Source organism: Cetorhinus maximus, chromosome 13 (genome assembly GCF_964194155.1).
Source record: "Cetorhinus maximus chromosome 13, sCetMax3.hap1.1, whole genome shotgun sequence".
NCBI classification, from domain to species: Eukaryota; Metazoa; Chordata; class Chondrichthyes; order Lamniformes; family Cetorhinidae; genus Cetorhinus; species Cetorhinus maximus.
The window spans coordinates 103984643-104000435 of NC_135891.1; the positions used below are offsets into that span (position 1 = coordinate 103984643).

The 15793-nt window shown below is 45.7% G+C and overlaps 1 protein-coding gene across 1 annotated transcript; it reads left to right on the forward strand.

Annotated features, from left to right (window-relative positions):
• The first annotated feature begins 437 nt into the window (after positions 1-437).
• Positions 438-14848, forward strand: cimap1d (CIMAP1 family member D). Its single transcript, XM_078556253.1, has 4 exons — positions 438-489; positions 6996-7106; positions 12756-12869; positions 14370-14848. The coding sequence occupies exons 1-4, from the start codon at positions 438-440 to the stop codon at positions 14846-14848; spliced, it is 756 nt and encodes a 251-aa protein (XP_078412379.1).
• Positions 14849-15793: the final 945 nt, after the last annotated feature.

The window sequence follows — 15793 nt, forward strand, 5'->3', positions numbered from 1 at the left end:
AAAATGAGCACAATCCCAAACCAGCCCAATCGATGATAAAAAGCTGAAATCAGTAAAGGTGATGATGTCAGCCTTATACTTTCAGACTGTTTAAACCGATTTCAAATTGTTAAGCTGCTGTGGTGAGAAATGATCTCACGTTCCCTGGATTAATGGGCCAGTAACATAACCACGAACACTGCATTGTACATCTGTCAGGTGCGCTCTCTGCATTCAATAGAAAGGACAGCAGAATCCAGTACAGAAGCGCAAGTCCCACTCAGGAGTATGAATAACCGCATGCCTGGATGAGCAATTGCTTCCATGGCAACTGGGTGGTTGTTAAAGGCAGCAACATTTGTATCATTGCTCCATCAAGGCAGCCTGTCACCAGGATAACATTTCAGTAATCACTCGAACTGCTTAACTCCAGCCTCAAACAACTTCATTCCCACAAGATGGACAATGACACTGAGAAAGCATATCCCACAATTTCAGCTCGTGAGAGAGGTAACTTTCTGCTCTGCTATTCGAATTTTCCTTATAGTAATTGTGGTGGCAGTATATGAACTACCTTTCCTGATGCAATTACAATCTAAGTGAAGATGTGCTGAATAACTCAAAATGTAATTATTCAAAGTAGTATATGTAAATATTTGCTGTACTGCTGTATAACAGGGCTTGAGTGTTAAAAGTTATATAGTGGAATGAAATCATAGTTTATAGTCAATGCTAAATGCTTGATTTTGGAAAGCTAGGTCACCCATCTTTTCACTGGCAGGAGGGTTGGCAGCCAGAGGACACAAGTTTAAGGTAAAAAGGCAAAAGAACCAGAAGGGAGAGACTTTTTGTTTTACAGTCAGTTGTTATGATGTGGAATGCGCTGCCTGAAAGGGCGGTAGAAGCAGATTCAATGATAGCTTTCCAAAGGGAATTGGATGAATACTTCAAGAGGAAAGATCTACAATCTAAAGGGCTATGTGCAAAGAGGAATGGGACTAATCGGATACATCTTTCAAAGAACCAACAAAAGCACATTGTTCTGTATAATTCATCCATATGCTGTCTACAACATTTAAGTATCTATAATAACTCAATTCTGTGCTACAATGCAGCCAGTAAATATAGTGTTCATTCTAAGCTGGGTTTGCACTCTTGAAGCAACGATTTATATTCTGCTTTGAAATTGTCACCCCAGGTGGTAAAGTGTATATTTTGAACAGCGTTAAATGCCACTACTGCAACACATGTAAAGCACAGAAGAAATTGTAGGTCAGAACTTAAGAATGTTTTATTACTGAAGTATAAACTAGGATCCATTTGATTATTAAATTATGCGCTAGATAAGCATATGAAGATAATTACACTTCATTGATACAGGGGACCTTAAATGAAATCCTGTTCTTTTCGTTCGATGTTCAGCCAGGTTTGTGATGCCATTTCTACACATGTGCATATGATTATTGATGCACGCTCTTCAACTTGCTCATAAGTTTGAAAATCCTTTACACCTGTGAATGAACGCCTATTATATGATGCATATTCCAAAACCTTAAACAGGAAGGAAAGTTTAAGCGGGGGTTGGGGGGGGGGTCACATCTGCTCAAAGTATTCTTCCATTTTATATTAAAAAGGGTTTTAAACTTCTCATTTGACATCAAGTTCCTCACCAGCACAGAAACCAGAAACCCAGTGTGCCAGGTCCTCTTGCTCTTGGCTGCTCCAGCAAAGTCACTGAAGGGACAGCATTCTGGAATGGTTCCCAAAATGTTAAGCAGTTGGAAAACAGGTTACTAACTGAGTCAAGCTGTGTCAACTTGGGCTTGGGAATATTCAGCCTGGAGTCAGAAGGTGCATAGTTCAACTTCAGGACTTGAGCACGTAAGTACTCTAGTACTGAGAGATTGCTGATATTGTTGGAGGTGCCTTACAGTGGACAAGACTTGAGGCCCTATCTGTCAGCTCAGGTGGATGTCAAGGATACCATTGTACTCTTTTCAGAAGAGCAAGGCATTCTTCTTATGCATCAACCAATAGAACTGCCAGGCAATTAATTTGTTGCTTATCAAACCTTGTTGAACACTCCTACATAACTACGGAAGGTAATCCCTTGGCTGTAAAATGCTTTGGGGCATCCTGAGCGATGAGACACTATATAAATTACTCACTGGGTACCCCACAAAGTTTCACTTCAGAGAAAGATATTACGTAGATGAGTTAATTGACTGAAAATAAAACTTGTTATACCATAGATAATGGCAAAAAATGGAAATTATTGCAAAATCTAGTCCTTCATGCAACAATGTAGTAACTATTCTATTGTTTGCATATTTCACTTCTACAAGAAAATATTGGCCAGGATTTCATTCTTTAAAAATGATAAGTGCTGATAGCCTCACTGTTATTTTTAACACAAAACAAACACCAACAACAACTCTCTAAGGTTGCACAATACTCTCCTGTTGCACTAACTTCCTCAAAATATAATAACTCCTGTTTCAAGTTTTCAACATATCATTTTGTAATAAATATTTTGCTGCGTTTGAAATAGAAAAGAAAACAGGGAACAATGAAGCATCCATTTTATTCTCTCCACTTGTGAAGAAGAAACGATGAGCAAGATTTTTCTGACCTATTCACCCTGTGAGCTCTCTACGTATGTGACAAGACTTCCCCCTGGAAGAAAGCACCCTAGGATTGATCAAAATTGGAGATCACAAACACGGTGTTATTTTCTCCACATTTTATGAGATCTGAAATTCATACTGGCTGCTCATAGGCCTCAGATAAGTGAGTCAGAAATCCACACCAATCTTTGTTTAAAAACTGCCCATCTATAAAATTAAGGGACGCCTCATTAGCTGTTTGTATGAAGCGATCTTTTCGTAGCTCATGTGAGGCTGGAAATTTAACCCTTTTTATTTTGATTTTATTTTACTTTGTTACCGTTTCCTATTCCCCCTGAAGATATCCAGGTACAATCAGTTTTCTGGCTGGAACCTTTTTTTAGAAATGTATTCTCTCGGATTACATTTAGCAAAGTTGCACTTATTGCCTCTTCCCACTTGGCCTGATGAAGTGGCAGTGGGTCTTCCCTCTCGAATCTCTGCAGTTCTGGTGGTGATGGTGCTCTCACGATGGTGTTCAGTAGGAATCCTATGATCTTTGTTCCAGCAACAGTCCAGACCAGGAGGGTTTTTGACTTGGAAGGGTGCTTGCATGTGATGGTGTTCAGTGACATTAGCCCCAATATTTACTGGGTCCTGATTTCCAAGAAAATTTCTGATCAGGAAACTTAATTGGAAGCCTGGGTTTCTCTGAACATGCATGTGTGTGTGTGTGTGTGTGTGTTTTTAAACTGGATCCTCCACTTGGAAGCCCGTCTGACTGACAGGATTGGCTCCATTTTGAACAGGTAAATTCATGCCCCTGGGGTAGAGATTGCAAGTACTGGTGGGTACAGAATGGCTTATAGGGTCAGAGGTGATTACAGGGAGTCAGAGGGAGATCAAAGGCAGAGATGGGGTTCAGAGTGGGGGGAGGTGATCATGTGGGGGGCTGTCAGTGATATCATGGGAGTGGGGTCCCCTTCTTGGTTGGTAGCTGGTGACTGAGAGAGGTTCATGCCTCATTAGTTGTTTGTATGAAGCGATTCATGTCCAGTCGTGGGTATAGAAGCGGTGATTGTGTGGAGGGTTTGTTCATTGGGCAATCAGTGAGTGGTCTGATTGTGGGGAAGGAAGTACAATATCTTGAGGGACCTGGAAGAAACACCCTAGAGTGATTAACACGACACTTACTGTTAGTGACAGGAAGGTGTGTTCAATCTCTGTAGCAAACTTCTATCCCTGCCACACAATTAGATAAGAGAATGCAATGTATGGCCCCTATCCAGAACTGGGAAAATATGAAACAGTCTAAATGCCCATCCTGGAAACTAATACAACAGGTTCCCTTTCCCAAATCCATAATAGATCTCCACAGATGGCAAAATGTGTTAATGCACAGAACACTATTGTTCCCCAGATTGCAGAGAACAATTGACCCAACCAGATCTTCCTATAGGGCTAAGTGAGCCCCAATGTCCAATGTGCTGTCCATCGCCCCCCAACTTATTTTTGCCTCAAATATAAATTACTGTACAAATATGCACAACTAGGCTGTCAATGTACACTTTGTAAATGTTACGGTGAGAATTTATATCACTGTTACATCTGTGTATGACTTTTTAAAAAAGTTAATGTTTGGACTTCATTACATGAAAACTTTAATTTTAAAGATGTAATATACCTATACTAATAATTGACTGCTTGTCAGTTTTCTCGTTTTCACATACAATCTATTTCTATCTATTTGGTCTCGGTGGTGGTGGGGGTCGGAAAACTTGTTCTATCACATTAATGAGAGGCCCCCTGTAGTGCATCCATGCAGAATCCAGATTAGATATTGAGTAGAAGTGTACCTCATGCAGACAAACGATGATTCGGCTCTGGCTTGAAACCGGTCAGGGCTAATAATTAAAGTAACTATGACCATCCAACAAGTTAACACTTTGACTTCAGATGTGTGCTGACAAAAATGGTTCATTCCTTTTTTTTAAGAACAGGAAGTGGAAATTAGTCTGGCAGACCACAGCCTGACGTCACATCACGCCCGCTGGCAAAAAACTTGACCTGCTATAAGATCAGAAGTAAGGGTTCAGCGGGCAGGGGAGTTCGTAGCGACCAAGGTTATTTCGGTTGCTGCTGGTGAAATCCTCCATTTTGCTGGTATCATTAGTGAAACATATGAAAATATGCTGAATGTAATAAGGTATCTTCCCGCAGCATTCTTGTATTAGGATGGTTCCATTTTGTCATTTTTTTACATGGAAGAAAGACTCGCCTTTATATAGCGCCTTTCACATCAGGCGTCTCAAATCGCTTTACGGTCAATGAAGCCCTTTTGAAGTGTAGTCACTCTGTAATGTGGAAAACGTGGCAGCTAAATTTTGCACACAGCAAACTTCCACAAACAGCAATGTGATAATCATCAAGGTAACCTGTTTTATTTTGTGATGTTGATTGAGGGACAGACATTGGCCAGGACGCCGGGGATCTCTCCCCCTGCTCTTCTTCAAATCAGTTTTTACATCCACCAGGGCAGGCAAGTGAGGCCGATCATCTCATCCAAATGACAACACCTCCAGCAGCGGTGCCTCCCTGAAGGGCCAGCGTGGATTTCTGTGCTCAAACCCCTTGTCGGGAGACTTGAACTCAGAGTTCGCAGGGCAAGAGTGAGCTGAGCTAAAATCCTCCAGCCACATAGGACTATAACCACCTGATGGACGGATGGTCACAGTCGTGGGAGGAGGGGATATATAACATAACCGCCTGCTAATCGGCCGAATGTTTCGGTGGCCTGAACATTTCAGTTGGCGGGCGGGCTCGGTGGGGACAGCCGCGGAGCTGACCGCCGCCCGCAATCGGCTCCGAGCCGCCATTTTACGTGGGCGGGCCAATAAAGGCCGGCCCAGCGAATGACGTGAGCCGAAGCGCTCAGCTCAACCTCAGGGAGATTGAAGGGATTTTTAAATGATTAAATACATGGATTTAAAATCTAATTAAATGTGTCCCCTCGTGTCACATGAGATGAGACATGTTTGACATGTCGTAAAAATTATTTATTTAATGAATAAAAGCTTTAGGAAACCTCGTCCCGCTCGGTGGGCGAGACTTCCTAAAAAACGCGAAGGCTGCTTGGCCTTTTCGCCTGCCCTGCTGACCGTTGGGTTGGACGGGCGGCATTCACAATTACATTAATTACTTCCTTAATGGCCTTAATAGACTATTTACATATCGGCGGGCACGCAGCTGACTCTGGCGCCCCCTGCCCGCCGAACGAAACATCGCGAGTCAGCGCGATGATGTCAGGACGCGTGCCCAACATCATCACGCGTCATTTTACACACCTTGTGTCAAGCCTGCTACCCCCTGCACGCCAACTGAAAAATCTTGCCCAGTGTTTCACCCTGTGCTCCAAGGGAAGAGTGTGAAGGTATGAAACCATCTTCTTGTGTCCACATGTGTATTCTAATTACGTTATAAAAACGATTTGCCTGAGAACCCGCCCCCCCCCTCTCTTCCATTTCAGCATCACCCCCGCCCCCCTCCCATCCCAACAGCCTCACAAGGCTTTTGCTGAAAGGAAAGTTTCTTTTTCTTTATTCTTTCATGGCAATGCCAGCATTTGATTCCCATCCCTAATTGCCCTTGAGTGAAGTGGAGTGGCTTGCTAGGCCGTTTCAAAGAACAGTTAAGAGTCAACCACGTTGCTGTGGGTCTGGAGTCATGTGTAGGCCAGACCAGGTAAGGACGGCAGATTTCCCTTCCCTCAAAGACATTAGTGAACCAGATGGGACTTCATGACAATCGATGATAGTTCATAGTCACCATTACTGAGACTAGCTTTCAATTCCAGATTTATGATTTATTACAAAAACAAAAATACCTGGAAAAACTCAGCAGGTCTGACAGCATCTGCGGAGAGGGATACAGTTGACGTTTCGAGTCCATTTGGACTCGAAACGTCAACTGTATCCCTCTCCGCAGATGCAGTCAGACCTGCTGAGTTTTTCCAGGTATTTTTGTTTTACTTGAAACGTCAACCGTATTCCTCTCCGCAGATGCTGTCAGACCTGCTGAGTTTTTCCAGGTATTTTTGTTTTTGTTCTAGATTTCCAGCATCTGCAGTATTTTGCTTTTATCTTTATGATTTATTAATTGAATTTAAATTCCACCAATTTGAACCCGGGCTCCCAGAGCATTAGCCAGGGGCCTCTGGATTACTGGTCCAGCGACATTACCACTATGTCACCATCTCTGCCGAAAGTTATGGCAAGATATCTGTTTCTGGTTTCTCGGAGTGCTGTTTTCTATTGGTCATCAGAAGATCCTTTAGTGCACTTAATTTGCCAGCTTTGGGAAGTATCGTTCCTGTGATCTTTTTTAAGCTTCTCATTCTCTGGTTTTGTACAGGGCCTGGACCGGGAAGATATGGATTACCCCCAGCAATTGGGTTTGTGGGCCATGACTACACCAAACACACAAATCCCGCTTACACGTTTGGGAAAAAACACAGCAGTGCACGTAAGTAAACAAAATTCAAGTAATAAAACAACTCTTTCATCATAACGTGATAAGGCAAAGAATTTTAGACACATTTCAGTCAAAAATGGAGTATCAAGAGGTCTTATAGGTCATTCTGTCATTGCTTTGGTAAAATAATATTTCAATTCTACTACCAACATTCTGTAAAATAAAAAAAAATCATTATTTCTTTCTTATAACTATTGTTTGTGTATATATTATGCACCACTGTTACTAGAACAGACCTTTCTCACAATTGCCACTGACAGTTTCTAAGAACATGAAAGGGGGTCAGAGAGAGATCGATGGCAGAGATGGTGTTCAGGGTCGGGGGAGGTGATCATTTGGGGGTTTGTCAGTGATATCATGGGGGTGGGGGGTCCTCTTCTTGAGGGGTAATTGGTGACTGTGAGCGGTTGTCCAATTGTGGGGGTGGAAGCAAGATGGTTTGAGGGACCTGAAAGAAACACTCTAGAGAGATGAACACAACACTCACTGTTATTGACTGGAAGTGTGTTTACTCTCTATAGCAAACTTCTTTGTCTGCCATGCAGTTAGAATAAGAATAGAGTGCCTGATAAGAGAATGCAACGTATAGTCCCTGTCCAGAACTGGGAACATGTCAAACATGTCTAGAAAGACAGACAGAGGGCAGTGTTCCTGCTATTCTATCAGGACCACCATTTTGCCAAGTGGATGTTTGAGTGACTCCAGGTGCACGTCTTCAACCACCCACAGCCTGCTCCATTATCCCAGCAGTGTGTGCGGCAATATCAGATAATGGTGGGCTAATTATTGAGCTTGTCACATAATATGACCTGGCTGAGGATATGTGCACAGCTAATAATTTTTTTCAGGGAATACCACGAGCAGCTGCTTTAAAATACTCGAACATGAACAAGGTTGAAACATTTTTTTCTTAGCAATTTGAGAGTAAGTTACATAAAGTTCAAATACGTGTTCTTTCCGCGATATTGAAATAATAGATTCAGTACTCAACATTGAAATTTTTAAATAATGTATTCCAATCCTTGGAAAAACAATGTGACGCTGTGAATTATTGTATATGTCTAACTGCTTAATGTGTGCCTATAATTACTTTGTCCATTATTTTAAGGGAGACTTAAACCATTTTGGACACTAATTAATTATACAGTCAGCCACATAAAGTTATTGTTAACTTTCCACATGATGATTCATGGGCTGTGGGCAGAAGTTTCCCAGAATTGCACTAAGTGTAGTAGCGGCGGGTAAAATGGAGTCTACCCGCCAACGAAGATGGCAGGTTTTCATGCCGTATTGTTACGAGTCTGCCTCATTATTTATTCATCCCTGCAAAACACGCTGTTTCCATGGCGACTGGGCTCCCATTCGCCCGCCCGCCATCACCTCACTGTTGCATCATGTCGGCCGCCATCTTTAAAAGGCAGCTGTCAACAAAGCGCCCCTTGCCACCAGCTCACCACCGCTGCCTGGGAGACATGGCCAGCAAAAGCAAAAAGACTACAGCCCCATGCTTCAACGACGGGTCACTCGAGTGACCACTGGATGCCTTGGAGGCCTGCCAGGATGTGCTCTACCCCCGCTCTGGCCGCAGGATGGGCAGCAAAGTCACCAACCTGGCTTGGGAGGCGGTGGCAGCAGGGGTCAGCGCCAATGCCCTGCAGAGGAGGACAACCACCCAGTACCACAAAAAGATGAATGATCTCCTCCGCACCACCAGGGTAAGTCACTCTTTTCATCACTCCCAACTCACACACTCACAAACCCATCACACACCCACAGGGCCCTCACTCACTGCCAGTGCAAGGGACATCACCATTCACTCTCTCACACACACCATCATTGTCCTCATCCCGTCCATGGGACCACTCACCACCCACACAGGCCAAGCATACTTATCATCTGGCTTGGCAGGCATCCTGATACACTCTCACCATCTGTATCCATGCAGGACAAAACAGGTACATAACAGGAGGGAAAGGTCACAGACAGGTGGAGAGATGCCAGAGATCAAAGTTCTGACAGAATTCGAAAACAGAGCCATGTAGCTGGCCGGCGATGACCAGGACTGGTCCTGTGAGGTCGGCGCTGCTCTACCAAGTGAGGATCCAGCAGTGTAAGATCCATCAGACAACCATGCCGTGAGTGATGTGTCCTCTTTCACAGGCCACTGCCAGGCACTGATTATCTCTCCTTGCTTTCGCAGGCACCTCTGCCAAACAGCCGACAGAGCCCACGACCCAGGGCCTCCAATCAAGCCCCGAAGAAACCTTTGAAGAGGAATCTGGAGATACCCTCCCTGAAGTCCCGTCACAGCGCTCACCCACACCCTCCACCAGCGCAGAGACACACACCTCGATGGGACCTAACTTTAGAGTAGCCTCGGGATCACGTATCTGGTGAGCACATCGCACATTCTGATCCACAGCAGGCAGAGGCAGGGACTTCCCAGGTCCCCGGCACTCAGAGGACTGCTGGAGGCCAGAACGTTGCTGAGTTCAAGTCAGGTGATGAGCCTCTGGACTCGGTCATGTCACAGTTGCTGGAGCTGCAAAGGCAAGCTCGAGAACATCAGGAAGGGATGTCCGCTCCACTCCTCAGATCGCAAGGCACGATGGAGGAGTCTGTCCGCCTTCAGGCTGAAGTGATAGCGCCAACATTGCAATGCACCTTGTTCAACACTGGCAGGATGGTGCCCGCCATGGAGACCTTGGTTCAGGACGTCACTCCTGCACTGCTGCACGGGCTTAACTCCATCGCTGATGCCATAGTTGGCCTCCAACAGTGTGAACACAAGAGGGGTTCTAGGTATTTCAATCTCACTCCAGCTACCCCTTCCGCTCACGGAGTCAGCCAGGGGCCCTCAGGCACCCATAGGGAGGAGGATCAGCAGGTGCACACTCCGGGGTCATCCACCCAGGTGATTCTGGGAGTAATCGGCCCATCTGAATCCCCTCTTCCTGTGACCTCTGCAGCTCCAGCTCCACAGGCCGAGGAGGGGGTCACTGCCACACAGCAGGACCCCGAAAGCAGGCCGGGGCCCACCAAGTCTTGGCCCTCCAGAGGACGCCCGCCAAGGTCATCACAGACAGGGTGTATCAGTCAGCAGGCTGCCTCCACCTCCGCTGTGGATGTCCAGGGAGCACCAAGATGTAGCGGCGGCGTTAGGAAAGTTAAGTAAAAGTAGTTGCACAGCCTGGGCACGGGTGTTGATCACTTGTACACACTGTTCATTATTGTCAATAAACTCCTAAGAATGTCTCCCTGCCTATGGCTCCTTGTTCTGATGAGCAGTGTTCTTGTCACTCAGATGTGAAACCTTTCTGCACAAGATAAAGGCAGGTGTCTCAGTCCAGGGCTCCTTCCCTGTGCTTTGTGCAGCCTTCAGGCCACAGTGATGGTCCTGGAAACATTACTGATGCCTGCACCTTGGCAGTGTTGGTCAGAATGTAGTGGGCAGGTGTCACAGAGTTCTCTCATTCTCTCCGTGTGCTCTCAGCACCTTTAAGGTGGGGCTGCCCCCATTACACCACCATCTTCAACCAGTGTCTGCTCTACCAGGTTGCGAGTTGCTGCATGAGCCTCAATATAGCGTCGCTCTGCTGCAGTCTGAGGTCGCTGCATGGGTGTCATCAGGCACGGCCTCTGTGGGTAGTCTGTGTCCCTGAGGAGCCATCCCTGCAGCCTCTGTGGACCCTGGAAGATGTCAGGGAACTGTGAGCAACTCTGGATGTAGGCATCGTGCACACTCCCTGGAAACCGTGTGCACACCTGCAGGATGTGTTTCTGGTGGTCACACACCAGCTGCACATTCAGTGAGCGGAAGCCCTTGTGGTTGATGAAGTCCATCAAGTGTAGCGATGGGGACACATCAGTGCTGTCAATCGTATCCTGCACCTGTGGGATTCCCAAGATCAGGGTGAATCCAATGGCTCTAGCATCTTGGCTGTCCTGGTCCCGGGTGAAATGCACAATGTTGTTGCCATGGAGAAGATGGCATCCGTGACCTCATGGATGCATTTGTGGGTGGCAGGTTGTGAAATCCCACAGAGGTCACCTGTGGAGCCCCGAAAGGAGCTACTGGCATAGAAATTGAGCACCGCAGTCACTTTCACAGCCACTGACAGTGTTCCCTTGGCATCAAGTCCTGTAGTAAGTGGCAGATGTGAGCCACCAGCTCCCTGGACATGCGCAGTCATTGGCGACACTGGTTCTTGGTCATCTGCACGAATGGTAGGCGGCGTCTATAGACCCTGGGTGTCGCTAAGCGCCAACCAGCCACGGCTCACTGTCGCTCCTGGGCAGCGTGTGCGGGAGCCCCACCTGCCCCTTCATGAAGTTGCTGCTCCTGGAGCCTCAGTCGCCCTCTCCTCAGTCTCTGTAGGCCATCAGGCACAAAGCTAGGTCACCAGGACCCATGATCCTGCAGCCTGAAAGAGAGAGAGACGTGGTTATCATGGGTGTACTTAGCACCTTTCCTAGCCCTGTGTGACTGCCCCTTAATGCTTCCCAGAGAGTGCTGGTCACCCCTTGGATGGCCACAGATGAATGCGCTGCATGGCTGCCCTGTCAACCTACGACATGGGGAACACTGTCCAAACTGGGATGCTGAGATTGCAAAGGGCTGTGAGCACCTCCAGCAGTGACTGCTACATGGCCAGTGTTGGCCAGGAGATTGTACAATGTGTGCAGTCCAAACTGCTCTGCGGTCCAGTAAAGTGGTGGCAGACTTGTAGTCTGTGCCAAGGGGGTGGGGGTAAGGTGTGGAGCTCTTGCTAGCCCTTTGGTGATTGCACGGGCGGGCAGGCTAGGAGCCAAACCCCAATCATATCACTGTGGCTGCGCCTGATCCGTCTCAGTTACAGGGACATGGTCAGTTTATGGTCAGGGGATGCAGCGCCAGGGCAGCACTTAACCACCCCCCCCAACTCAGCAGTTGCCTCCGAGGCTGGCCAGCCTTTGCCCCCACCCCCGGACACCACCCCCACCCCCACCACCACCACCAGCGGTCGTCTCCGAGGCCAGCCATCAGTTGCCCCTGGGGCCTGTAAACAAGAGGCGAGCTGTAGAGAACGCTACTGCTCACTCACCTCAGTTCCCTCAAAGTGAAGGCCATCCAGTGCTCGTCGCCTGTGTGCTGCTGTGAAACACGTTGGCGTGCTTTCCCACTGACATGGATGGATGAGACGGCGGGGCTCCAAGAGCCTGGTGGGATGGCCTTTTAGTTATATGATGATATATTACAATTAGCTCCCCGCTGACTGACGGTGGGAAACGCAGCCCGCCGTTGGTGTGCTGAGCAGACGATGCCCTTCATGCCGCTGTGAAGCAGATCGCACTGTATTTTCCACACAGGCCACCTATCACGGAAAATTCCACCCTGTATTTCTGTAAAAATTTACTGTTCCTTCTGCAAAGCTTTGTAGTTTCTTTTAGTGAGGAGCCATGTCATACTAACGCAGGTACTTGACAGTAATAGCACTGCCAGTGTCAACATTAGTGCAAACTACAAAAATCCCAGCTAGCAGTGACAAATGGGGAATATGTCAAAGGAGATGGAAGCACGACTTAATTCAAATTTGATATCTGTAAGCTGATTAATTAAAAAAACCTTAAAGTAATTTTCTTTACCCTTTCACTTGTCAGTGTATGAAGTCAACTGCAGCCCAGGACCTCGGTATTATGTTGATCCAAAGATCACACGATTCGGCAGGAATGGAACACCAGCGTACTCCATGTTGGGCAGAGTGAAAACCTCTCGTGAGAAAAGATATCATTAAATACAGTATAAATCCGTTTCAACCAGAGATTTTGTAAAAGTATCCTCATCATTTGGTTATTAATTTTGAGCTAGGAGGAGCATTAATGCCTTCCTCGATAAAAAATCACACAAAGGACTACTTATGAAAATATCTTGAATGGTCTGTAGTGGTTCCTTTAACCGTTAGTTAGGTTGCTCAATGGCTAGTGTCAGTGGGTGGCCATGTATGGAGATCTACCTAACAGTATCTCAAAATTGCATGTCATAGATCCCTGATATGAATGGGCTAATGAAGCTTCTGTCCACTTCTGGACAGACGCCTTTGGACCCCTTCCCGTTTGAGGACCCCCACCAGAGTGGTGGAAATTGAGAACTTGGTAGGAACAAGATAGTGAGTGATGTGCCCACTATTTTCATTATGCTACGATCCCATTCCTACCCAGTGGGAGGATGAAAACCTGTCCCAGTGTTTCTCTGCTGGGTTAATGGTAAACGTGCTCTACCTTGTCTGGTATAAGCTATATAGTCCAAGGGTTTGATCCCTAATCTGTCCCTGGTCTCTGCTCGATTTGTCTTTCTGTCTAATTCCCATGTGGATTCTCCTGATCTCCAGCCTTAGCAGGAAGATTGATGGAAAAGAGTGTAAGTAGCTGTTTGCAATGTTTCTTCAGGGTTTCTGCTGAGCCACATCTATACAGTAGAGATGTCTTGAATAGTCTGTAGCGGTTCCTTTGACCGTTAGTTAGGTTGCTCAATGGCTAGTGTCAGTGGGTGGCGATGTATGGCGATCCACCTAACAGTATCTCAAAATTGCATGTCACAGATCCCTGATATGAATCAATGGAAATTATAGGCATTTCTCACCAGGGGCAGCAGTTTGGTGATAAAATGGGCTGAAGTACCTCTGGTCTAAGCTCGTGAAAAATATACGTAGGATCCTGCTCCTGATTCTTCACTGGGCAGTTGTGTGAAGTAGAAGGATTCTCAGGCTGATTAGAAGTTTGAAAGGTCACGGCATGGAGGCTGCAACCATCAGGAGAATCTAAGGTTTCCACAACCCATAGAATAGGGAAAAATCTATCCACGTGTAACTGGACTCGAGTATCAGTCTAAATGGTAATTCAAGTTTGGCACTCCAGGCTCCAGCCGGGCTCAAACCCTAAACCTTCTGATGGTCAGGCAGGAATGCTACCAGCAACCCAAAGTCTGCGGGTGCTGGGTGAGAACAGGAAAGGGCTTGGCTTCTGCACAGCCAAGTGCAAAACCCCATATCCACTGGCAAGTTCATGCATGAGGAATGGTCACTTGATCAAGGTACCACAGCAATGGGAGCGGCTGTGGAGCCTTCTCCTAATGCGAGTCAAGGGAGGAAGTTAGAGAAAAACACTGAAAGAGAGGAAACAAAGTAAGATAAGTGTTTCAAACTAAAATTCTGTATTTGTTTTTATAGTGTTCCAGCTTGTTATCTGTTTAATGTTATTTTTTTTTGGACAATTTAGATGTTTTGCGGACACTAGGAACACCTGGACCAGGTGCATATAATCCAGAGAGTGCACCCCACCTCAATGAACACAGATCACCAGCGTATTCCATGGGATCCCGAACTAGATATCGCAAGTTAGATGTAGTTCCTGCTCCTAACAGCTATACTCTTCCATCCTTAATAGGAGCAAAGGTTCCCACCAAGTCTTCCAGTGCTAGTTTCTCGGTCACTGGGAGGACGAATAGAGAAGATCTGTCCAAAACCCCAGGGCCTGGCCGGTACAATCGCACCGACCCCAACGTTTACCTGCGAAAACTTCCAGCCTACTCAATGCTGGGTCGAAATGATTTGCCCACCTATTATACTCAGAAGCCAGGACCTGGAGCGCATAGCCCTGAAAAAGTGACCATCAACAAGCCAAGTGTCCCAGCATTCTCTATGGGAATGAGGCATTCAGAGTTTGTCACTCCTCTTATCATTGATATTTCAGATTGAGGTCAATCTTGTTAACTAAGGCCAAGAATTTTGGTCAATAGCAGCTTAATTCTGTCTTGAAGTCTTTGTGACCCTTAAAATATGAATTCTGCACCTTACAAAGCCAATATCTGACTTATATATTATTTTCGTATATTTTTATTGCTTCCTTTTAATAGATTTTATAAGGGGCTTCTCGTTTATATTGGTAACCTGGAGTCCGTACTCAGAATAGAAAGACATTGATTAAATAGTACAATGATCAGGGGCAACAATTAGTCTCTACTGTTTGGAAAATACACTGCACTATACAATTAATGGGTATTAAATGTGAAACCAAAGATGGTAATAATTTAAGAGATGTCACAATTGTTGTTGTTTCTGGAATTAAAATTACTCTTTTCTCTACCATGAAATGTATAACTGCTTAAGGCTTAAGGAACAACTCTGATTTTCTTCCCTGCTTCATAAAGATTTGTAATTCCACAGAACGTTGCTTCCTGGTGATTTTTTTTTTCTTTTATAAATTCATTCTGATCTTATTTCATGTTACTTTTTACCTTCCAAATATTGCATCCTGCATATGGCACATCCCGCTAAAGCACAACTCTGCTGACTGTAGTGACTATGTAGTGACCTCCCCAATTTCCATTTCTCACACATGGGGTGTGAACGGCGAGTCCCAATGGACTACTTTTCATAGAATACAACGGGATCATCAAATAAGGTCAGAAGTAGGAAAACCAGGCAATTGTTCCCCATCTGAGGTTGGTTGCTTGAAATTGGCTAATTCAATACGTCAGGAATTGAAGCTGAGACCTCCCATATGGGAATGGATTAGCAAAAGCCTGAGACTGATCATGGAACCTTCCTTAGAATCTGAGCCATCAGTGCCAAATCACATGGTGCACTTATTCCCTAAAACAGCAGAAGGGCTTCCATTGATTTAGTGCAAATTCAGAAGGT

Coding starts and splice junctions, on each gene's coding strand:
- cimap1d (XM_078556253.1), top strand. CDS start 438: ATGGACAATGACACTGAGAAAGCATATCCCACAATTTCAGCTCGTGAG. Junction 490..6,995: donor AATTTCAGCTCGTGAGAGAG/GTAACTTTCTGC, acceptor GGTTTTGTACAG/GGCCTGGACCGGGAAGATAT. Junction 7,107..12,755: donor GAAAAAACACAGCAGTGCAC/GTAAGTAAACAA, acceptor TTCACTTGTCAG/TGTATGAAGTCAACTGCAGC.